The following is a 23,650-nucleotide window of genomic DNA, read 5'->3' as shown; positions in this document are numbered from 1 at the left end:
AACAAACAAAATGCCAAAAATGTAGACATCAGAGTTTGTGTCTTGATGCATCTCAATCATCCAGGAAAGTAAATCTCCAGAAGTTGATTCTGTTCATCTGGACGTAGCGTTTTGTGGGAGAAACGTTTCGTCATCATCAGGTGACGTCTTCAGTCTCAGCTGACTGCAGGTTTCAATCTTATAAACAGTACATTTGCATAATGACTTAAACCAGCCCACTGAAGGAACAATGGGCTGTGAGGTCAGTTCCTTAATCATAATTATGCAAATTCTCATGGCCATTGATCAACAACCACTGATCAATGGCCATGAGTACCATTCACAGAGAGTTGGGGAATGGCTGCAATCACAGCATTGTAAGATGGTGACAGATGTACCCTTAGGCCCCCTCCTGAAGAAGTCACTTGGATGAGTGACGAAACGTTTCTCCCAGAAAACGCTACGTCCAGATGAACAGAATCAACTTCTGGAGATCAGAGTTTGTGTTTTATAGTAACACTAAGTTCCTTTTTAGACGCTAACAGAGGATGTGTACTCTGATATACTAACGGCTTTAAGAATGACTAAATAATTAAAGTTGAATTTCGAGGAACAGAAATACAGCACAGCTTTAAAGTATTAAAGAACAGGTTTTACTGTCGTATGAAGTACTGCGAGTCTTTTCTTGCATTTATGAAAAAGTTTTGTTTTTAGGTTCTTCACATATATGAATGTCAGCAGACGTGTGTCGTTATTTCACACTGGCTGAGCAGATTAACTGTGACTCTGATGTTAACCCTGCTTCTACCTCCTAGCTATAACTGATCCCACCATCATTAGCTAATTTGATCTAAATGAGTTCGACTCATCCTCCAGCAAAAGTCTTACCCTCTCTTTCCTCCTCCATGTGGCTGATACGGAGGGACAAGGCAGCCTTCTCCTCCCTGGCCCGGTCTCTGGCACTGACCACCTCAGCTACCATCTCCTGCCACTCCAGCACCTGGCTCTGAGTGTCGTCAGCGCTGCCTGATTCACTTGCCTACGTTCAGCAGGTGCAAAAAGCGATAAGAGGCCATCCGTGAGTATTAAATGTAAAACAAAAGCAGCAGGTTTAAGAAAGCGTCTGGGTGTTAGACCTGAGAGGCAGCCCTCTTGGTGAACTGCTCCAAGTCTGCCTGTAGTGTCCTCTGTTGCTCCTCATACACCACCAACTTTGCCTCCAGCATTTCTAACGATAACATCGAACAAAAACAATGTTCATTTTTGAACTGAGGATTTCCCTAAAGCGTTTTCCGGAAAGTTGAATTTTATTACCGTTTTTTGCTTTAACCTCCTCGTATTGCTCCACCTTCCAGAGGTTTTCTTCTCTCTCCTCCTCGAGTGCAGTGATGCGACTCCGCAGGGCAGTCAGGTCCGGGGGGGCAACTCCAGCCTAAATAGAGTCAAACGTGTCTGTTTACTTGGCAGCTTTGCTTACCAAATGACTTTCAGCATTTTGACGCGTTTTAGATTTTCACTCTGGATAACAAACTGAAAACGGCGTCCTGCAGACGATTGGCTGATATAAAAGGAAAACGGATAACGTGACGGACGCTGCATCAGCTTTATGGTCATGACGAGCAGCGCGAGCAGGAACGAGCTCAAATCTAAAAACAGGTATCGTTTTAACAACACCAAAGAGAAAGCAATCTCTCTCCCTACAACTCAGAACAGTGTTATATCCTGTAAGACAGCGGTGCCCAACCTCAACAAGAGTTGAGGAAATGTATGGTTTTCAGGGTTTTTATCGGTTTTCAGCGTTATTTTGTTATCGTTTTTATCGTTTACTCGGTTTTTCTGGGTCTTTTCACGTGTGTTATGAATAAATCTTCTTTCGGTACCGGTACTAGTTTTATTTTGTTGTATTTATCCGCGACACCTTAAAGGCCGGTCCGTGAAAATATTGTCAGGCATAAACCGGTCCGTGGCGCAAAAAAGGTTGGAGACCGCTGCTGTAAGACGCAGTGTTACACGATTTAACACTGAAATCAACTCTAAATCTACAAACAGTGGTCCCTCGCTGTACCGCGGTTCTCCTGTCGTGGCCTCGCTGTTTCCCGGATTTTTTTGTGTGCAATTTTCCTGGTTTTTAATTTATTTCTTAATTTTTTTTACAGCGCTTTATGTTCTGCGTCCTGATTGGCTGTAGACCACTGTCAATCACTCTCCTCCGTGCCGTGTCTCCTGTACTTTACAGAACGCGTTCAGTTTGTCAAATCTACATAAATCTCTGATCGCAGTGTGACTCTGAAGTGCTGGACTTTTTGTTTTAGTTTTCTCCCCAACAAAAACTCGACGAAACGCTTTGGACCGTCAAAGGCAGCTGCTGTTGGTTTCGTTCTATAATACTGGACTTGGTTTGAAGTTTGTGTTTAAACAAGAGAGAAAAGTGTGAAAATGTTCACGCCTGTCTGAGAAAAGTGGATAAAGTGTGTAGTGAGGGGTTTAAAACATCTATAATAATTGTAAAAAAACATAAAATTTGCTACTTCGCGGATTTCACCTGTCGCGGGTTATTTTTAGAACGTAACTCCCACGATAAACGAGGGAGCGCTGTAGTATAGTACACCATAAACATCTACATTTCTATGTTTTATTGATAAAGATTGCACACAACTGTAACATTTATACTTGAATAACTGCTGGTTTTATCATAGCTCAACAATCAGTGGCTTCTCTTGACTGCAGGAGTTATTTACGTTATTACGTTATGAACAGCCCTTATTTCTTTATATGTTTGACCAAAACAGAATTGTACAAGCCTGAAACCTGATATCTGGACTGACCATCTTCATTCAATACAGCCTGACCTCACTTTGGCACTGGCAGTGAATTTGGGATCGTTGCCATAAGCACAGCACAAAAGCACAACATGCTTTGTCCATCCGACTTGGACAACTTGAAACCCTCACCTGGCTTCTCTTCAGTTCCTCCTCCAGCTGTCTGATGCGACTTTTCGACCAAGCTTTCATTTTTAGGAACTTGGCCTCTGATCTGCTGGCTTCATCTGTTTTCTGCTTTGCTTGTGCTGCAAAAATAACAAAAGACAAAGTTTGAAGCACTGAAAGAATTTGAAAATGTCCTCATGTTCTGCTGCATTTTGTGAACAAACTAAAAATTCCCAGGATGTACATGGGAAAACGACACAAACCGAACTCTGAAGGAGTTCAGATAAATCATCAAAATGAAGAACCAACCTTCCAGCTCAGCTATCCTCTGGATGGAAGCTGAATCTGTGAGCACATTTCCACTTCCTGATGCCTCCTGACTGGCAGGTGGTGCTGCTGCCTGGGCTCTCCTCAGCTCCTCCAGCTGCCTCATGAGATCCTGTTGGGTTTGATCCAGCTGTGCTCGATGCTGCTCGGTCATTCGCTGCACCTCTGCCTGCTGCTTCTCCATCAGGTCACGGAGTTGTGCTCGCATCACATGCTTCTCTGCCTCCATTTTGGATTCAAGGCTCTCTCGCTCGACTTGTAGCCTCTGCAGCCGCTCTGAGAGTTCCTGCGTTGACAAAGTATTTGTTCCACATAAGTTTAAAGGTTAGGTTGAAGAATGTCAAGAAACAACAATAAGAATGTTCTATAGGCTGAATGAAAAGTGAAGCACACTGCATCACAATCATTTCCCAGATACAATATTTACATGGGAACTATTATGATTATTTCAGCACTATATTTGTATTCTTGGACTTAGCATGCTTTGCATGATGCAACGAGATTGGTGAAACCCTTCATTTCATCCTCTGTCTGAAACAAGCTGTTTTAGCCCCTCCCCCTGAGCTCGCTACATGTAAGCAACATTAGGGATATTTCTTCTCTGGTCTGAAAACGAGTGTTTACAACAGTCTGAAGCTGCGTTTAAGCTCAAAGACATTTATTAAATATGGAAATTGATTTTTTCGACAGAAAACAAGGAAAAGCACCAACGTCTTTATTGAGACGCAAACAGGAGCGGCGAGTCTGCTAACCTTTATCTGCTGATCTCTCCCGTCCACCTCTCCCTGGAGAACATCAATGACCTGAGTTTTACCCAGCAGCACTTCCTCTTTCTCATGAAGCTTCTGTTTCAGAGCCTTCAGAAGCTGAAAAGAAAAGCACAGATTCACAAACAACACCAAAATTCCAACTTCTTTTAGTTGCATGAACTCCTGACTAGGGATGGGTTCCGGTATCCGATGCCATGATAGCACCGGTTCTGACATAAACGGTAGTAACCAGACTGAAAAGCAGCGCACATTTCGGTGCTTTTTTTTCCTGAGCTGTGATACACTTTGGATTTAGATTCTAGCCAATCATTTTACGTTTCCGAGGATAGTAGGCGGGTCCAGGTACGTACGTTCTTTTAGAGCAGAGCTACAGATTAAAAATGCCCAAGGCGAAGCGGTCAAAAGTCTGGCTGTACTTCACAGCAAAAGATGCAAACTCAGCAGCTGCAACAAGTGCTTTAAGCTGATACTGTGATACTGTCAAAGGTAACACCTCGAATCCGATGAAACACCTGGCGACGCATAGCGTTTTTTTTAAAAGCCGAGAAATGCGCCGTATTTGATAGCTTGCTGCGAGACCTCACACCGAGCACATCTACTGCGGGTGTGGTGCCTGTTATCGGACCCGGAGTTAGCAACATCCCCCAAAAACCCGAAGACGAGAGTCCTGGCCCCTAGCCCTGCCAGTGTAGCAGAAATGATGAGGATGATGATGCAGCAGCAGCCGTTCTTCTCTGCGTGAGTAGCTTAATGTTGTTCGTGTGTAATTTACGTTGAGTAGGCTAACCACGTTATTACATTAATGCATGTAAGGTGAACTAGCAAACATCATCATAGCTACATGCGGCTGTCTTCTTGTTTGATGGCAGATACTCCCTTCACCCTGGCCAAAAAGGCTAAAATGACCAAAGAAAAAGTGGAAAACAGTTAAACATGAGAGGTTTTTGGACAAAGTTTGTGTTTTTTCCATTGTTTAAGCTGCTTCCAGCCAAGAGTGATACCATATATGCGCCATAGCTGCAGAAAAGGCTAACATTGTTATCTTTTTACAAAAAACAGCTGAACATGAGAGGTTTTTGGACCAATTTTGTGTTCTCCATTCTTTAAGCACCGGTTTGAGCACTGTTTAAGCACCGGCACCGTTTCAAAAGTACCGGTTTGGCACCGGTATCGGATAAAACCTAAACGATACCCATCCCTACTCCTGACTGTCTGTGGGATGTAATCTCAAATGTCCGTGTTACCTGCTCCAAGTCTGCACTGGCATCTGACTTGGCTGCTAGCTTGAAGAGCTCCTGTTCATGCATCTGGTTGATCTCCATCAGCTGGCTGTCCTTCTGGATGATGATGTCTTTGAATGTCTGGATCTATAAACGAGCACACGACTCATTGTGAACCCGAGACAGCTAAATTCTACAAAAGAAGCTGCATTGTCCTCCTTTGAAAACCTACATTCTGCTTGTACATGCTCTCCTTCTGGCTGTACTGCTCCTTCTCTGTAGCCAGCAGGTCTTTGAGGCTGTCTGTCTGCTCCTGCAGCAAACTGTAGCGCTCCTCTGCTTCACCCACTTTCTTAGTCAAGCTCTGTACCAGCAACTGCAGCTCCTGCATCGCCCCGCCGTCCTCAGCCTGGGGGGAGAGAACACATGAGTGACAGTGAGCGCATCTCTGAGACAATGCAAGACATCACCTGTTGTGACTCAGCTTTAATCCATTTTTCTTCTACTTTTCTAACTTCGTCTGCCTATTATTAACACGTGCAGTATTTGGATTAGAAAACGACAAAGAAAAACGCAGTGAGATGATTCTACATGCTCAAAGCATTTATGACCTTCTGTGGTGGTGCAGGTGTGATGGGCTGATCTCCAGCCAGCGCTGTTTGCAGGTGGACAATGTAGGCCTCTTTTTCTGCCAGTTTCTTGTCCTTCTCTGTCAGCATGGCGTCCATTTCTTCACCACGCTGCCGCTGAGACTCCAACTCCTTCATCTACACAAAGTATTGGTCAGAAAAATTAGATTTCAAAGTGTAAGCGTACACCTAGGGCTGTTTGATATAACGATATATATCGGATGACGATATAAAAACGTCTCGTTTCATTTTACGCTGTTGTTTGTTTCGTGGTGTCGCAAAATAAACCGTTTACGGCAATATTTTTTCAAGGTTTTGATGTCACTGTAGTGGCTATATTGATTTATTAAAGTTCTTTCTTTCTCTTATATTTAATATAACCACACTACGAACGGACAAGCGCCTGTTTTTATGCGTTGTCGTTAGCAACAACAACTGTAAAACCACCGCATGTCCACTTGTTCCACATAAACCTTTCACAATAAAGCTCAAGGTCCTGTTGAGACTTTTCAAAATAAACTGAATCACGTAAAAGATGCAGATTATTTACGGATGAGAAGTAAAAAAGAGCCGCCAGGTGCTAAAAAATAAACCTTAGACTCAAACGTTAGAACAGGCTTTTCCCCGCAGCACGCCGTGTAATAAATACTCACAAAGAAAACGGCGGCCGTTACAACTTATGTCTAAAAATGTATCGTTTCATGCATCGGTTAAAACACTCGACGCACAGCTGGAAACACTTCACGCAAGTCGAGATTCACAGAATTTACAGAAAATGTTAAATTTTTGTGATTTATATCGTTATCGGACGATAGAATTCTTATATCGGGATATGAGATGTTGGTCATATCGCACAGCCCTACGTACACCTCAGGATATGTCACAACAGAAAAAGAAATGAATACATCCGTTTGCTCAGTGGCACCACGTGGGTGCTGTCTGCGCATATTCATGGAGAGGATGATTATTCTGTAACTACAAGAAGAAATGAAGAAAAAAATATGGAGCCAGGAAAATTAGAGTAAACTGTGACATTTTTCCATAAATGTACTGGATTCATCTCTGTCGATACGAGCTGCGTTTCCTGCGGCCATTTCTTTATTCTCTGCTGAAATTAGCTGCCGTTGCTGTTCTTCTGTTGTGATTATAATTCAAATTAAGAAAGATAAATGTAATTATAAAAAAATAACTCCAAATAATTAAGTGGACGTGGTGGAGACACAGGGTAAGGCTAGTTAGGCCAAGACAAGCACATATGTGCGTTCCAACCAAGGTTATTATCGTTAACGAAAACTAACGAAATAACGAAAACTAGAAGTGAAAAAACATTTTCGTTAACGGAAATAAAAATAGAAACAAAAAAAGGAAAACTAACTAAAACTGGAATGAGTGTTCACAAAACTAACTAAAATTAACTGAATTTATAGCAAAAATGTGTTTAGTTTTCGTTGACGTGTGCGTGTCATACAAGAGTCAAGGGTGAAAATGAAGTTTAGTTTCCAGATTTTTTTCTTGCTGTGTCTCATTATGCCAGCAGGTGGCAGCACGTTAGTCGAGTCGTCTGTGTCGCTGCTCCGTCCACGCGCAGAATCATGTCAGGAAAAGTCGGGAGCCAGAGTCCAATTTGGGATTACTTTGAATATGACTGTGTTTTGGATAAAGCAAGTGTCTTGTAGTGGAAACAGACAAATTATGAGGGACATTTCTAAAGGGAAAAAAATCCCACAAACCTTAAAGTGCACTTGAAAAGCTCACACAAGAAGGCTAACCTAGCTTAGCTTGAGAAGGTAAGGGAGCACACTCAACCCTCATCCCCAGAAAACAGAAACTAACCCCAGGCAAGGCAGCGTGATGCATCCCGAGACAACAGGACGGGGATATCTACACAACTGTGTGAGTCAATGGCCTTCAAAAAATTTATCAATTCACTTGAACCAAAATTACGAACACCCGGTGCTGCGAGAGTTAATAGTCTCATTGGGGCCAAGATATACATTTTATAGTTGCCTGGTATCAATGGTTGTTCATCTGCCTTTATTTATTTATTTAAAGAACCCATAGGTGGGAATGTGAGTTGTCTGTCTCTGCGTGTTAGCCCTGCGACAGACAGGTGACCTGTCCAGGGTGCAGTATGGTAGCTGGAATAGCAACATACCCAAGGATGAGCAGAATGACTGATATGATGAAACTGGGATTTTGTTCCACTTAATTATTGCAAACACAACTAAAACTATAACTGAAACTAATCAAAACTAAACTGAAACTAAGGATTTTCAAAAAAAAATAAAAACTAAACTAGCAAACAATTGGTAAAAACTAATTAAAACTGATATAAAATTGAAAATCTGAAGTCAAAACGAAATAAAAATAAAAACTAATGAAAATTGCAAAACTATTAAAACCCTGGTTCCAACAATACTCCGAGTAACATCAGTGGGAAATATCTCATTTCCCTTCATCTGGTAGGCATCAAAATCAAAGTATGCTTTACTTTGGTTTCCAGTTCCACATCTCTTTGTCCGAGCTGCTGTTCTAGTTCATCAACCTTCTTCTTCAGCAGGACAATCTTGCCTCGACTGGCTTGCTCTCCTCCTTCTGATGAACCCTAAACATGAAGACAGCACTTTAACAATCCCAATGGAAACAGAGCAGAACATGATTCAAATGGGATCCACATGGCATGACTGTGTCTGAGCTTATAAAGCCAATGGTGCACTGAATCGCTGGGAAACGTTTGATATTTATTCATTTCTACGTTTAACCCTTCAGCTCTGGATGTGCGTGCACCTTTTTGCCGTGTGTTGGTGTGCTCGGCCCCTGCTGCTTCTTCAGCTCCTCGAGCTGTGCCGTCAGAGACGTCACCTTGGCCTTGTTCTGCAGACGCAGTTTGGACAGTTTGGCTTCACAGGCCTCCTTCTCAGCCTGAAAACACAACTCCAGTTTAGTGCTTGGTTACGTCATCAGACCAGATGGTTTAACTGTAACATTTTAGGACACGTTAATAAAAAGTGAACTTTGGCAGTTTTAGATGTGTGTGTGGAAGCACAGCAAAGGTTTACAATGCAGGAAATGCTTGCACTCTCCTGTAGCGCGGTTGCTAAATCAAACACATTCCTGTCTTTACTGTGCATTGAAAGGCTCGACTGTTTAATATTTAACACAGTTGATGTTTCTCACTGAAAGATCCAAGTCAGAGAGCAGCTTTAAAAACTGTTTTGACCCGTTGTGCCTGCCTCAGATACTAACCTCCGTCAGTCACCAGGAATATTCCATTTCCCAATCTATGTGATGACTCAGAGGATTGAATAATTTAAGCACAGTCCTCATAAATCAAGGAACACCATACAGAGTCCTGCACACTGGAAAAACTTACTCATAGACTTAATCTCTGAAAAATGGATCCATCTGTGTACCCACATCCCCTTTTTTTGCTTAATTTTCTTTTTTTTTTCTTTTTGTTTTTTATTCAAATCAGGCAACAAAGTATGTTTCTCATTTACAGTGACATAGTTTTTTTTACCTTTTCCCCCCTTCCCTTCCTTCCTCTCCCTGTCCTTTTTACATAAAATATAATTACCATTATATAAACAATCATATATCTATGTCTATACATACACATTTATATACCTAAATAAGTATATACAAAGGAGGGGGAGAGGAGAAAAAAACCCCAAAACAAACACACACACCCCCCCTCCAACTGTAAATGATACATTGTGTCTCTTAACAAAGCAGAATGAGTTGGGGGGGGGCTTTATTTTTCCAATTTAGAAGTATATGGCGTCTTGCAAGCAATGTTATAAAACTCAGAGCACGAATTTGTTTATTATTTAAGTATTTAACTGTAGCTACACCAAATAGTGCCATTACTGGGTCTGGGGGGAGCTGTTTTTGAAAAATATCAGACAAAGTTTTAAATATTTTAGACCAGTAGGTAGCGATATTAGGACATGTCCAAAACATGTGACAATGAGGCAGAATTCTGGCCACATCAATCACATCTTGAGTCCGCCCCTGGAAACATCCTTGAAACCTTCAATTTAGACAGATGGAGCCTATGCAGGACCTTAAATTGTAGTAGTCCGTGCCTGCAGCAGACAGAAGTGGAGTGAACCAGTTCTTGTGCCTTAGTCCATTGATCTTCAGTGATGTTAGTAGCCAGTTCTTCACTCCCAGGTCCAATGTAGTTGTATTGTCTATTTGCTTGATTTTCTATCAAAACCTGAACAATGTTGACATTTTTAGCTATATCTGCACGCTACTCAAGAACACACTGACAGCCCAGTGTGAGGGCTCATTTTCAACTGCAAATGAGAAACATCCATAAATAACAATGTGTAGTTGGAAATTAGCACATAGGTTCATGTTTAATTAGTTTTTCTCTGCTTTTCTTTCTCTTGATATCTCCAGAACTGCTTTACTGGGCCAGTGCATTTCAACATAAACATATTAAATACATATATCTCAAAATCGAAAAGAGTTAAGTCTGAGTTGAGTTCAGTTTTCTTGCCCATCTCTATTTAAGTGTACATCTCTCTTTTTTTTCATATTTTTATTGAGAGACAAGTGTACTTTAGTTTACAATGACAATACAATCTGTTCCCCTCAAATATTTTTTAGTTTTTCTTACATGAACAGATACGATAATACACCCACGCTTAAATAAAATTGAAAAAACAAACAAACAAACAAAACAAAACCTAAGAAGAAACCCAAAACAAACACAAACAACAAACCCCAAAACACACACACAAAAAAAGGGGGGGGGGGATATGATATTAATCAGCTGGTAGAGCGTTTAATGACTTGCAATAGTTTACGAAGGGGCCCCAGATACGATAAAATTCTCTATATTTGCCCTTCGCCACAAGGCCTATCTTTTGCAATTTAAGAAATGACATCACATCTCTAAACCAAAAAGAAACTGAAGGTGGCTTTGAAGATTTCCAAAGGAGTAAGATGCAACGTCTAGCCAAAAGTGATGTAAAGGCTAATATTTTGAAGTGTGTAGGGTCGGTTAGACCAGTGTTGACTGGGAGCCCAAAAACAGCTAGAAAAGGGTCTAAGTGTACATCTCTAGCTATGGTGGCTACTGTATGATAAACAGCTGAGGCCACCATTTATAAACAGCGCGTGTCAGTCTCTATTTAAAACTAACAATTGTACCTTTAGAGGTGAAATTTGCAAACATTCATTCAGAATTTGCTTCTAATCTGATTCTAATACAGTTACAGTTACAGTCGAGTGTTTGGACAATGGCAAATTTGCCTCTGTGTACCAGCACAGGGGATTTTTAATCAAACAACCAAGATGAAACTCAAGATTTTCAGCTTCAACTCAAGGTGTTTAACCAAAGTCTTGTATCAACAGTTTAGGATTTACAGACATCTGTTCCCTCATCATTCCACGAGAAAGTAAGTAGATAAAAGATATGAAATCGAGTGAACTGAGCACTAAGGTTGAACTTGTATTGTAAAGATTCAATAAGAGATAGCAAAACCTAAATTGATAAACTGGTACGTTCAGCCAATCCATCAAAGCCCAGACATCTCCACAAGCCTATCCAGAGGAACACAGACTGAGAATCTCTCCACTGTGTACGGGGTTGACCTGAGGGCCTCCTCCAAGAAGAGCATGTACAAAACACCTCACCCAGAAAGCGTCAGGTCAGACGCCCAATCCACCTCTCAATATAGAGGAATAGCAGCTCTACACTTAACACTTATCTTGCAGCAGCAGATTTGAGCAGGTACCTGTCTGCCCAGCCTTCTTCAGAATGATGTCAAACTTCTGCTGGAGGTGGGAATTAAACTTCATGTGGACCCAGGCCACTGCAACATGCTCCCAGGTAGGGCTGGGCCATATCATAGCGTTCACGGTAATACCGGTATAACGCTGGGCAACAATAAGAAAATGAAATACCGCGATAGAATATGGGTAAAACGCGCATGCACAGTGCCTTTGTTTACACATGGCGGAAAAAGCATGGCGGCGACGGAGAATGAGAAGGGTGAAAGTGGAGCTGGTTTAGCTTTCGTCCGTCAGATACACAACAAAGCACTATTTTTGGTAGCGCATGCTAGCGGGCCGTCGTTATTACCGTGTGTTTTGGAAAATACGGCACACTTAAAATCAATCCTTTGATTTTTCTGAAAGTCGACAGAGCCCCTTATAATCCCGTGTGCCTTATGTTTGAACTCTGGTTGTGTTTACTGACCTCGAAACGATTTTATGTGCACGGCGCTCGAAAATCTGTCAAATGTTTTAGTACGACTTTGCTAAGCTACGAAACCGCACCGCTTGATGGATTGTCGGAGCATTACGGCTATCGTAGGCGGAGCCTCGCGGAGTGATACGTACTGTGCTTCAACATAATATTACCGTATTGTGTGTGTATAACCTCTTTTTAAGTTTTGTGGATATTATACATGGTTATGCTGAGGATATGTCGACCAGTTTCCACTGGAAATGCCTTTTGGTTAAACTGTCAGTAAGGAATTTGCATTTGCACTGTTACATTTTTATATAACTTTAATGCAGATAAAAAAGCTGCTTGTTTAAGTGAAAATACATTGATGGGGGTTTTTTTTGCACTAATAAAGTTGTGGAGTCGTAAAGTATTTTGTCTAGTGTCAATTATATCGTCAGTTATATCGTTTTCAAATGTATATCGTGATAAATATTTCTGGTCATATCGCCCTGCTCTACTCCCAGTACACCCTCACTATGTGTTTGGGTGCGTCTAGCCTTTTCAGCACCTTCTGCCAAATCACCCCCAGGTGGTGAACAGACGACAGTTCAGCCCCTCTCTTCACCCAACTGTCTAACAGTGTAATTCAGTGCATAAGCATAAAGGACAGTCAGGATCCGTTCTCTGACCTGAATACGTAAGGAAATGACTCTCTCGTCCAAAAGACTGTTTCCAAGCCATGTGCTGAGGAGACCCCAACTATATCTAGCTGGTATTGCTAAACCTCACGGCACCACAGGCTGAGGCCTGCCCAACAGGTTGGGAACCCAGTAACTTGGTCTTGGGCAGAGTGAATCCAACTATTAAAAGCAACCCTTGCATTAAAAATTTTATAAGATTGTCCAATTACTTTTAAACCTGTGAAAAGGAGGATGTATGTATCTATGTATAAACATAACTAAATAGCTGTAATTGCTACAGTAATGCAATAGTTTTGTTAAACCCTTGAATAAAGCTGAAAGTTTGCACTCCAATCATATATTGATGCTTTAATTTAAATTTCACTCTGATGATGTTGGGCAAAATTTCAAGAAATATATAATTATCAAAACACTAATGGACCTGACTGTATAATAACTGGCTAGCATAGTGAAGTCAAAAGTTAGCATGTTTTTCATGGTTTAATCAGAGAAATATGATCCCTGTTTGGCACAACTGGACAACACTGTCCTACCAGATGCACAGCTCTTCATTGGACTAACATTGTAGAAGAAATTGTCCCCACCTTCAGCTGGTCATCTTTGGAGCAAAGAGCTGCATCTTTTTCACGAATCATCTCCTTCAGCTGAGTGACGAGCTGCTCAGTCTGGGTCAGCCTCTCTGCCATTTCTTCCACAGGAATCTCTCCACCACCAGCGTGGCTGGGTGGAGAGCCCGAGCCCTGAGACGGGACGGACGAGGTGGTGAGTCAGTGAAAGGAACGCTGATAATGTTGCAGTGAGTGCGCTCACGTTTATTTGCAACACAAAACGCTGCTTTGTTTAGAAACTGTGTACTGTAGACTATGCAGACACTGAACATATATATGAGTGAGAAGTATTAGAATGATAATGCAGTAATAGTACTGTAATATTATAATAGAGTGCAGAAAATGTAAAATATGATTTGCAAATTGACACTGATTACATCAGTTAGTCAGAACTAGAGCTGGGCGATATGAGATTTTTTTCATATCACGATATGTTTTTTCATTTCAGGCGATAACGATATATATCACGATATAAGCCAAATAACTATATTTGTAAGATTTAAATGTGCCGTTGCTCACAGGTAAAATGTGAAATAATCAGCAGCTTGTTTTGATTTTAATATTTATTTCCCATAATAAGTTCAACAGGGTAGATGTACTTAAGGAACATGAGACTTTTTCAGATAAATAAAGGCAAATATTGCAAACTACACAAAAGGCAGCCGCTAAAGTGTTTAAGTTTCAAAACAGAACAAACAAAACAGACTAAATTGTCAATTCCACTTAGAAACAAAATATTAATTCTAAAAATAAATCTTAGTTTGTTTTACAGAAGAACAGAATTGACTAACTTTTGTCAATATCAAATAAACTGAGAACTAAAAGGAAATTCTCAATCTCTCCTTGTTGTATAGCTGAGCTTTTCAAACAGTTTAACAGTTACTTTAGTCTGACAAAAGCCAAATGACGAATTAGCGCTTCCAGTCAGAGACTGAGCATGCACCGCTTTATTGTATTTCCAGACTTGCTTTCGGCACAATTTACAGTGCGCTACTCTGTTTTTATCAGACTTGAAATAGCCGAAATACCTTCACATTTCGGTAACCTTCGCTCACGCTCTCGGTTGATTTTTCTCTAGTCAGCACACTCATTTCCTCCATTACTGGGCGGCTGGCTGCTTCCCAAACAAATACACATGTGCGGCTTGGCACTTGTGCTGTACGTAACAAGTCACGTGACGTGACGCTGCAGCTGTGATTGGTTCGGCTCTGCGCTAGTTAATTTGGATTGGCTGTTCTTTTTTTTTTTTTTAGAGGACAAGCGAGATGAGGTCTATCGCAATAGTTTAACTTTTCTATCGAGAGAAACTTATTTCGCAATACATATCGTTATCGTTCTATCGCCCAGCTCTAGTCAGAACTAATCCGAATGTCAACATATGAGCTATAAAGCAAAGAGGATCCGGATGTGAGGAGCTTTAAGCTTTAACAGTGACTCCGCGCCCTCACAGGCAGCCACGTCAAAGCCAGCAGTCCCACAGTTTCCAGTTCATCTGGATACAAAATGCACTGCATAGCTTACAACAGGTTTCCTTTCAGCTAATTTAATGCTTTTTATATAATAATGACACCACGTGAGATGACATGAAATGATTCAGCACAGTGTGAAAAATGCTGTGAGGTACATAGAAAGGTTACTCTGTAGCGTTTGTAGCAGCTGTGGTTTTGAAAAGGTGATGGGGGCAAAATCTGGAAACAATCCAATGTTCCAGTGTGCCAAAGTCTAGCACTTTAAGGGCTTAACGCTTGTGTAATCTTTCAGAATATAGTTTGTTATCGGTGATAATCAGTGATTACTGAGCCTGTGTGTACTTACTCCAGAGCCGGGCTCTCCCTCTTCACCAGAAAACCATTTAAGCATGGTGACTCCTGGACCTGAAACATCAACACAAAAAGTAAATATTCACAGAGTAACAATGTTTCCCCTTTCAGTTCTCTTCAGTGTGTTACAAGAAGAAAATCTGCATGTATTATTCGCCACATCTTACGGCACACACCTCTACATCCCATCTACCGATTAAAATTATTTACTCCATTATTTTAACTTTTCACTGATTGCTCTTTTAAATTACATTTTTTTCACTGCTATGGTGAACATTCATATTCAACAATTTGCTCAGTGTAAGTACAAATACTCCCTGTGAGCCAAGAGGCAGTTTTGTTTTGTTTTTTTATCTTGGTTCTGTATAACAGCAATGAACAGATATCTGTACCATGGTCACCTCGGCCACACCGCTCTGATGGTGAGCCTAAAAGCCCCACCCACCTGCTGTTCAAACTTCTGTTTACAAAGAGTAGAAGAAGAAGGAGTGAACGGGAAGGAGCAGTATATCTTGTTTCACATAGGATAAAATGAGGGCCTGCATTAAGGCTCAGCAGAAGCTGAATAATGCTTATATGGAACTGTGAATCATCCAAAGCAATATGCTGGGCTAATTATCTCATTTCTTTCATATCAGCAAGGATTTTGGCATCCAACAGCTCTCAAGACAAAACAGTCTAATGAGGATAAAACCATTTCTTTGCATTCACTCGTCACCTCTCTAACAGTGGTGCACTTTAGCCTCTTCAGACTCACTTTTGTTTAGTTCGGGATGAGCCAATGTGACTCAAAGTCAGCCTTTGTTCAGGAAGGACTACGTGGAAGAAGTACAAGTCATAAGATTTCACTAAGTAAACCTTTAGAACATAGGTGTCAAACTCTGGCCCGCGGGCCAAATTTGGCCCACAGCCTAATTACATTTGGCCCGCGAAGCCATACCAAATTACTATTAGAGCTGGCCTACTGGTATTATACAGCTAATATATATATTGTTTAGTATTAAGCTTTGCTTGTTCCATATTCAGTTTTTCAGCAAAACGTGTTTGAGTCCATAAGAAAAGATTCATTCTTATATCTGGAGGAATAAATATATTTCAATAAATATTAACGTTAGCCCGCGACTTTGTTCCAGTTTTGAATTTTGGCCCACTGTCTATTTGAGTTTGACACCCCTGCTTTAGAAGAACTATTAAAGCCTTGTGGTGATGCAAGTGAGTCAGCTGCTGCCTAGGGTGTGGAGATGGTTGCCCTTGTGAGACGGGCTTTATATCAGAAACACTATTTAATCTGAGCCTAAAGTTCTCTAAAAAAAATGTTTATAATTGACAACGAAAGCCTATAATAATGTAAATGAATTAGAAGGTCAGCAGTCACAGCATTACAGGCGACACAAGACTGTGCTCACAATGTCTGCTCTTAAAATATTTACTAGCACTCTAGAATATCAGATTGACTGAGGAGTGCAGGAAGGTTTTCAGGTCACCTGAGCTAACAGGACAAAGCTATGCCAAGTCAGACAAGGGGCTGTTTGAATGGTGACCAAGGATAGATTTAAATATAACTGTAAAGACTAACTTTCCAACAGGCCATCAGCTGATTTGGAGCAACAAAAGGCATGTCCTTCTTTAAATCCAGACCGACAGGTATTGATCTTCCACTCAAACCACTGCAAGACTAAACGTAGGCTTAAACTGACCACGACTCGAGGCCCTGTGCTTCACATAGTGCACCAACAGGGTGCATGATCAGCCAAATTCATTCAGCTCGCTGAACCGTCCAACCCACGTGACGCTAGGTGGAAATATCAGGTCAAACTGGTTTTCCGATTCATGCCACAGTGTAGCTTTTCATGAATTTCAGGACTTTTTTAGGTTTCTGCGAATTATACCTACAAACACAAGTTTCAAGCAACAATGAGCCACAAGCAAGAAGAACAACTGAAGTCTGCATGAAGTCTATAACGCAGAATCATTCCCGGTCAGACTGGGAATGTGTGGTATTTTATCCTTAAATCCTCCTAGAGTGCCTAATATATGGAAATTAGGAGCACGGTTTAAGCTACTGCAGGCAAACATTGTTGAAACACAAGCTCGCGGTTATATGGTGATTATACACACACTAAATTCATAATAGAATCGCCATGTTATAGGAGGAAAATTAAGAAATGTAGCGTCTCTAACATTTGATCGACATTAGCCGAGCTTGAGTTAGCAGCCGGGATCAGCAATTCTTATAACTGACCGTCCCGTACCACAAGTCATCCGACCTCATAACGCTTCGCACTTCGTTCAGCAGCAGGTCTTTAGGGGCTGCCCTGTGCAGGTCGGTCAGGTTTTTTTTAAATGACCAGTTATAGCTAACGCTAATCCAACCAGCTAACTTAATCTTGTCAGCTATGCAGCTACATGCTAACATAGTTAGCTCGGAATTTCATCTTGGCCGCACGAGAAATTCGCTATGTCATGCATCTTATACCCGGTAAAACATTACTTTCAACAGCTCACCGGGTTCACAAAGTCATGAAGAATCCACTTCAAAGATCGCCACGTTGACCAAATCCTGCAATATTACATTTTTATTCTTCTTGACGACTAAAGTGAAACAGGACAGATTGCTCACGTTTGTCAATAGACAATTGGGATGACAATGCGCATGCGCATTTCTGTTATCTTTGCGGGAGTCCGGAGGGTACCCATCTGTGTATAATTATTAACGAGTTACACATTGCATATAGAAATAATGTATTTGTCCACAATAAAGGAGTTAAGTCTTCCATTAGCTAAACATTTAAATTTAAACACTGGAATAGGCACGCTGTACTCTCTAATCCTTATCAAAGAGAAACCAGCGACCAAGAGAATGATCGTCTTACCATTTCCGCTTTCGTTTAAACGGCCCTTTGCTGAACCCTAATTTTGTTGGCAAGCAGTGTGTCACCACAATAGTTTTATCAAGCACCACTTTCAATCTGATATTTCTTTTTTCTCCTTTTTTAAATGATAAAAACTAAAATGACTCTTTGCTTTCTGTAAGTATTTCAACAGATTTCTTTCTGTATTTCAAGAAATCAAAACAACAAAATTCAAATTGTCATCACCTTGCCTCTCTTACTTTCTCCCCCCAACCGGTAAGGTAAGGTTAGGGTGGTTTGGATATGTGCAGAGGAGTAATAGTGGTCATACTGGATAAAGGATGTAGCAACTAGTTAATAATCGTTTTTTTTTTTTTTGCGACTAACAGTAAGAACAATACGTTTACATTACATATAAACATACATATAATGTAGCCAGTATGCTGTAACGTATCCAATGTTACATACAACTGGCTATTTTAAAAATGACTACAGAGGTGTGCAACCTTTTTAATCTGCTTAACTCTGCATTTATCAATAAAACTCTTTTGGCTATTAACCATTGGTTACAAATTGAGTACAAACACACACATTTACTTATTCAAAAGTGGTAAGTGCAAGGCGCCAAATTTCCTCTTTATTTTATGTTTTATTTAAACTCCTGAGAGAAGTTGTTCGTGTTTTTTGGCAGCTGCATGTTCCACACTTTTAACCAGCTGGTTACTGCCCATGTCTGTCTCTGTTTTTAGCTGAAATCAAGCATCTAATGCAGCAAAAACACGGCTGATGAGAGCTGTGAGTTTAGACATGCTAAACACTAGTGACACACAAGGAACAACCCTCAGGGCTGAAAAATACGGCCAAAGTAAAATGACAAAAATTGAGATTACCTCCAAATCCACATAGACTTCCATGTTAATGCCCAATTTTACAACAAAAATAAAGAGTATAGCTAACAGCTTACTTTATAAAGCCATATGCAAGAGTTACACGCTTTTTAGACCATATTTAATTATATCACACAAGGAAATAAACTTGATGTCAACCTTAGAATTGGCTTAAAATTTATAGATATTACATGCTAAATGTGCTTGAAATGCCATTTATACCAAATTCCATGAGATCACGTTGGGCTTGTCTGGTCCTCTGCAACTGTAAACTTTAAAATTATTTAGAATTTAGGATTGGATGATTTATTACTATAATTACAAGTGTCTGCCATAAACGTATCCAGGGGCGATTTTAGCCCATTTTTGGGGGTGCTTCAGCACCCCCAAAAATGAATCAAAGCACCCCCAAAGATTTCTTACTTTTTTTGACAATAGTTGTTGTTTGTGGGACACACTACTAAAAATATAAAAAGCATACAGTACGTAATCGAGATGGAACATTTTAACAACAAAAGTATAGATAACCCCTCTCCCCTCCCAAAATGGTTTGTTCCAGCTCGCCTCTCCCCTGCTCTGGCGCCCTTTCTGCCAGAGCGATGGTGTCTGAGACGCAGCGGAGCGGAGGTGGAAGCGCCTGCCTTAAAACAGGACATATTAGCTGCATTTAACCCCAAGTTACTCTTTATATAGTTGGGTAGGAGTCAGACCATGTTTCTTTTTAGCTGAAAAACATTACACCAGGTAACCTGCTGTGTTGAAAACGTGTTTTCCGGCGATGTTTCTACCCTACAATCCGTCCTGCTCTGTAGTAAAATCAGCGATACTTGACCGTCTTGTTGCTCCCATTGAAATGTATACAGCCTATTTAAAATCTAAAACTTAACATTATCTGTAGCCTGCTGTTGTTACCACTGTCCTGTTTGAAAAGGAGAGAAGCTGCTTATTTTGTCATATGTGCCGATATTAAACCCAAAGTACTTACTAGCTAACTGACTGGATTCCCATTAACCTTATAACTGCTGTTGTGTGTGTGTGTGTGTGTGTGTGTGTGTGTGTGTGTGTGCAGAGAGACAGCCAGGTTCATGATGGATATGAGGAAGTTTTTTCAAAAAAAAGGAGCCACATTCAGGTAAAAGTGTAAGATCAAATGATCCGTCAATAAAGGATAATGTTGGATCAGTGTTTCAATATTTATATCCTTTATTAGATGTTCATGTGGTTTGGTTATTTGCCTTTTGGTTAAAAGTAAACTGAGAGAGGACTTTTTTATTAGTGATCTTAATAGTATTGTTTTTAATCTAATTGAATACAATCTATTTGTGTATGATTGTCCGTCCAAAGAGGGAGAGAGGAAAGAGGAGAACATGAGGAGACAGTACAAGTTCAGGAAGAACCAGGTAAGAAAACAGACAGGGAACAGTGACAGGCACAACACAAACTGTTAAACTGGCAAAGAGAAAACTTTTTGAAGCTCAAGAGTGAGGCTGGTGCCATCCCAGATATGTTAACATTGTACAATCTTCTGGATAATCAGATCTTCCCCACACTGAAAACTGTTATTCAGGTTGCCCTAACAAACCCAGTTAGCAGCTGTAGCTGTGAGAGGTCTTTTAGTGTCTTGAGTCAGCTCCATACCTGGCTGAGAAGGACCATGGGTCAAAGCAGACTCCAGCACCTGGCTGTGCTGCGAGTCTGCGACATAGGATAAAAGAAAAGAAAAACTCTGCAGAGCCATATTAGTATCTGCAGTAAACATCTTTTCATACGTTGTACCAGAGGCCAAGGTGTCTCCATTTTTCTAATTTTTTAATAGTATTTTGTACATTTCAAGGACTCTTCTATTTTTGGAGTGTATTTTTATGTATCTGTATTGTGTTATACAAACACTTTAAAAGTGAATCTCTGTCCAGAAAATGCACTCAGTTTACTTTTTACTCACTGTGAGCATCATTCATTATTCTCCTCAGTAATTAAGGTTAGGATATGTTTTTTATTCCAATCCATTCTTCAGCATTTAAATAACCTTGATCAGATTTGATGGTTTTGTTACAGACTTTAAAAAAGTGTTTTGCTTTTCTTTCACAAATGTGGGATTAAATTGTGTTAAAATGTACAAAACAGTGATGTCATGTTTTGTGACGAGGACCCAGGCACAGACAGACTTGATGAATTTAAGAATCTCATGATTTAATAAAGAAATTTGCAGACTTACACAGAGATGGTAAAATTATGATGACTGATAATGGAGATGAAGACAACAGACGATGAGGACAGGGAGGAACAGAGGGAACTCGGGACAACTGGAGACATTTAAGGATGCAGGGACTGACAGAGACAGGGAAGACGTCTCATCGTGACGAGTACAGTTTACCTTGCCTGGTTGAGCAGCTCTCTGGGTGCTCAGCACCCCCAAAGCTCTGATCCTAGAATCGCCCCTGCTACCATGCAACCCAACATAATACACAAATGCACGGCAACGCCTTGAAGTCATTCTGTTGTTTCCAAAGAACTGATGAGAAAGATGTTTGACGAGCTTAATCTATGTGTTAGGCAGTAGTTTGTGTAGGAGTCATATGAGTTGTTCCTTTATTGATTAAGTGGGTTGGTTTAAATGCACTCACTGTATTGGTGCACGGGTGTGGGGCGTGACTCATGGGTGTGTTAGGTGATAAATGTGGTTGCACTCACCTGATGTTGATGAGCAGAAAGGGAGGGTGAGCATGAGGCGAAACCTTCTGTTGAGCGCAGCTTGAATCATTTTGATGCATTTTTGACTGTAACTTGATGGTTTATGTAAACTTATGCACTAAGTTATGCAACAGGCCAATGTTGTAATTTGGCATAGTACATGGTGCAGTTATTTGTGCAGTCTGTGCATTTGTGTAATGGTTTGAGCCCGTGTGCTGATTTGTATAGTGGACAGTTGTATGTGGAATAAAAGTAGCACATAGTACAGATGTGTATCTCATGTGTTTACTGTTGCGCGTCATCTGTGTCCTCGTGTTGAGCCTGCCGCGGCCGCTGGCTGGAGGAGCCGCAATAGTTTGGATATAGAGAATGCTGGTGGCATGAATGAAAGTCTTTGAAGCTTCGTCCAGCGATGAAACTGAAATCATAATAGGGAGGGATTCTTCTATCAGATGCAAAGATGAATTAACAGCAAAATTACAATATGTAATATGTATTTGTAAAGAAATATAATAGACAGTTTTGAAAGATATAGAAAGATCTGTAAAGATGTCAAGCAGCTTCTAGATGCTTAAAGGAAGCAGTAAGGTCAGTTTCCCTTCTGGGTTTTCAGTAGTGATGTGCGATACCACTGATTTCCTTTCCGATCCGATACCAAGTAATATTCAGGGAGGTATCGACGATACTGATCCGATACTTTGTACAAAAACTTATTTTATTTATTGTATCTCAAATTATAGCGTCATAATGATTACAGGACATCAGAGTACTTGTTTCCAACAATGACGGCAGCTGCTTAGTTTTAATATTACTCTTATTTCTCTTTCTGGGTCGCAAAAAAAACTTTTAATATATTTTCAGGTGAGAATGTAGCTGTGTAAACTTCTAACTTAAAATGTTATTGTTTGGTTTTTTAGTGTTTTATTTGTTCGTGAGTAAATCAGTTTGGCTGAGATTAAAGTTATTAGATTAGATTAAATTAAATTTATCTTTATTAATCCCTCAGGAGGGTTCCTCCGGGGTTTTCACACAGCTGAATAAACGTCAAACAGAAAACTGATTAAACAGAAGTGTGAGACGGTCGAGAGTTTACGTCAGCGCCCGGTTATATTTTAGATAGCAAGGAGCAGACGGCAGTTTCACTCCACCGAGGGAGCTCGTGACGTACTACCTGTCTTTCTTCAGACCGCGAAGGCCGGGTCCTCAGGTGGAAGCAGCCTCTGAACTTGGACACCCCCGCTGTTTCCGGACATTTAACGTATTTTATCCGATAAATAAACACTGTAAAATGTATTTATCCCCCCACACAACAACCTTTTTGAATGTCTCCCTAGTGTGGCCACAACACCTCACGTTTTTGCCACACGTATCGCAAACCGCGTCTCAGTGTTTGTGGAGGTAAAATAGGTTCGCACATGACTCCAACTACGCTCAGCCATTGTTGTGAGCGCGCACGCCAAGGGGCTGCGAGACATTTATACAGCCGTATTTCGCACATGACTATGAAAGGCGGAAGAGGAAGTAGTTCCTTTGACTGTAGACAATCCAAATGTTATAGTTTCTTTCCACTGTGTTCCTGTTAATGATAAACTACAAACTTACCCTAAATTACTAAAATATCGATATTTTAATGTGAGAATTGATTCTAGAACATAAATGATTGGTATCGGAGGAATCGATATTTCAGGATCGATCCGCACATCATTAGTTTTCAGCATTAATAAAGAAACCTGCAACAAGGTGAGTGATGTTTGAGGTCTAAAAGAAATCAACACAGAGAAATGTTTACAGTGCTTTTCTACCTGAACATTCAAAGCGCTCTATACAGGTCGCCTCATTCACAGCTGTTCATAGAAGCCCTTTATCTGTGCTTTCTATCTAACATTCACACACATTCATCAGAGAGTGACTTGGGGTTAATGTCTTGCCAGTTAGCACGCAGTCTGGAGCAGCCAGGGATCGACCCAAAAACCATCTGATTAGTAGATGAGCTGCTCCACCTCCTGAGCCACAGCCGCCCCTTTTAGAGGTAAAGAATCAATTAGAAAG

General features: G+C 40.7%; 1 protein-coding gene and 1 long non-coding RNA gene across 7 annotated transcripts in view; one reads left to right on the top strand and one right to left on the bottom strand.

Moving 5' to 3' along the window:
- Positions 1-17,832, bottom strand: part of LOC146525139 (uncharacterized) — a 51,712-nt gene extending 33,880 nt beyond the window's left edge. For 4 of the 6 annotated variants that reach the window (XM_085161513.1, XM_085161521.1, XM_085161546.1 and 1 more), the window contains exons 1-14: positions 17,677-17,831; positions 15,167-15,225; positions 13,328-13,483; positions 8,640-8,774; positions 8,344-8,457; positions 5,835-5,990; positions 5,456-5,632; positions 5,248-5,370; positions 3,986-4,099; positions 3,216-3,519; positions 2,931-3,046; positions 1,294-1,411; positions 1,116-1,207; positions 868-1,018 (exon numbers count right to left, since the gene is read on the bottom strand). In XM_085161513.1, coding sequence (XP_085017639.1) covers positions 868-1,018; positions 1,116-1,207; positions 1,294-1,411; positions 2,931-3,046; positions 3,216-3,519; positions 3,986-4,099; positions 5,248-5,370; positions 5,456-5,632; positions 5,835-5,990; positions 8,344-8,457; positions 8,640-8,774; positions 13,328-13,483; positions 15,167-15,211 — 1,801 coding nt within the window. In that variant the 5' untranslated portion in view covers positions 15,212-15,225; positions 17,677-17,831. Of the gene's footprint in view, positions 1-867; positions 1,019-1,115; positions 1,208-1,293; positions 1,412-2,930; positions 3,047-3,215; positions 3,520-3,985; positions 4,100-5,247; positions 5,371-5,455; positions 5,633-5,834; positions 5,991-8,343; positions 8,458-8,639; positions 8,775-13,327; positions 13,484-15,166; positions 15,226-17,676 lie in introns of all 6 variants that reach the window. The other 2 variants (XM_085161532.1, XM_085161556.1) reach the window with 2 other exon arrangements.
- A 1,400-nt stretch (positions 17,833-19,232) lies between these two features.
- LOC146525131 (uncharacterized) overlaps positions 19,233-23,650 on the top strand; it is a 286,848-nt gene continuing 282,430 nt past the window's right edge. Inside the window, exons 1-2 of the long non-coding RNA XR_014874457.1 lie at positions 19,233-19,765; positions 19,980-23,630. This is a non-coding gene — a long non-coding RNA (uncharacterized LOC146525131). The remainder of the gene's footprint in view (positions 19,766-19,979; positions 23,631-23,650) is intronic.

The sequence above is a fragment of the Neolamprologus multifasciatus genome, chromosome 1, assembly GCF_963576455.1.
Source record: "Neolamprologus multifasciatus chromosome 1, fNeoMul1.2, whole genome shotgun sequence".
Lineage (NCBI taxonomy): Eukaryota > Metazoa > Chordata > Actinopteri > Cichliformes > Cichlidae > Neolamprologus > Neolamprologus multifasciatus.
The sequence above is the reverse complement of the archived record's forward strand: the minus strand, read 5'-3'. Positions and strand labels throughout refer to the sequence as shown.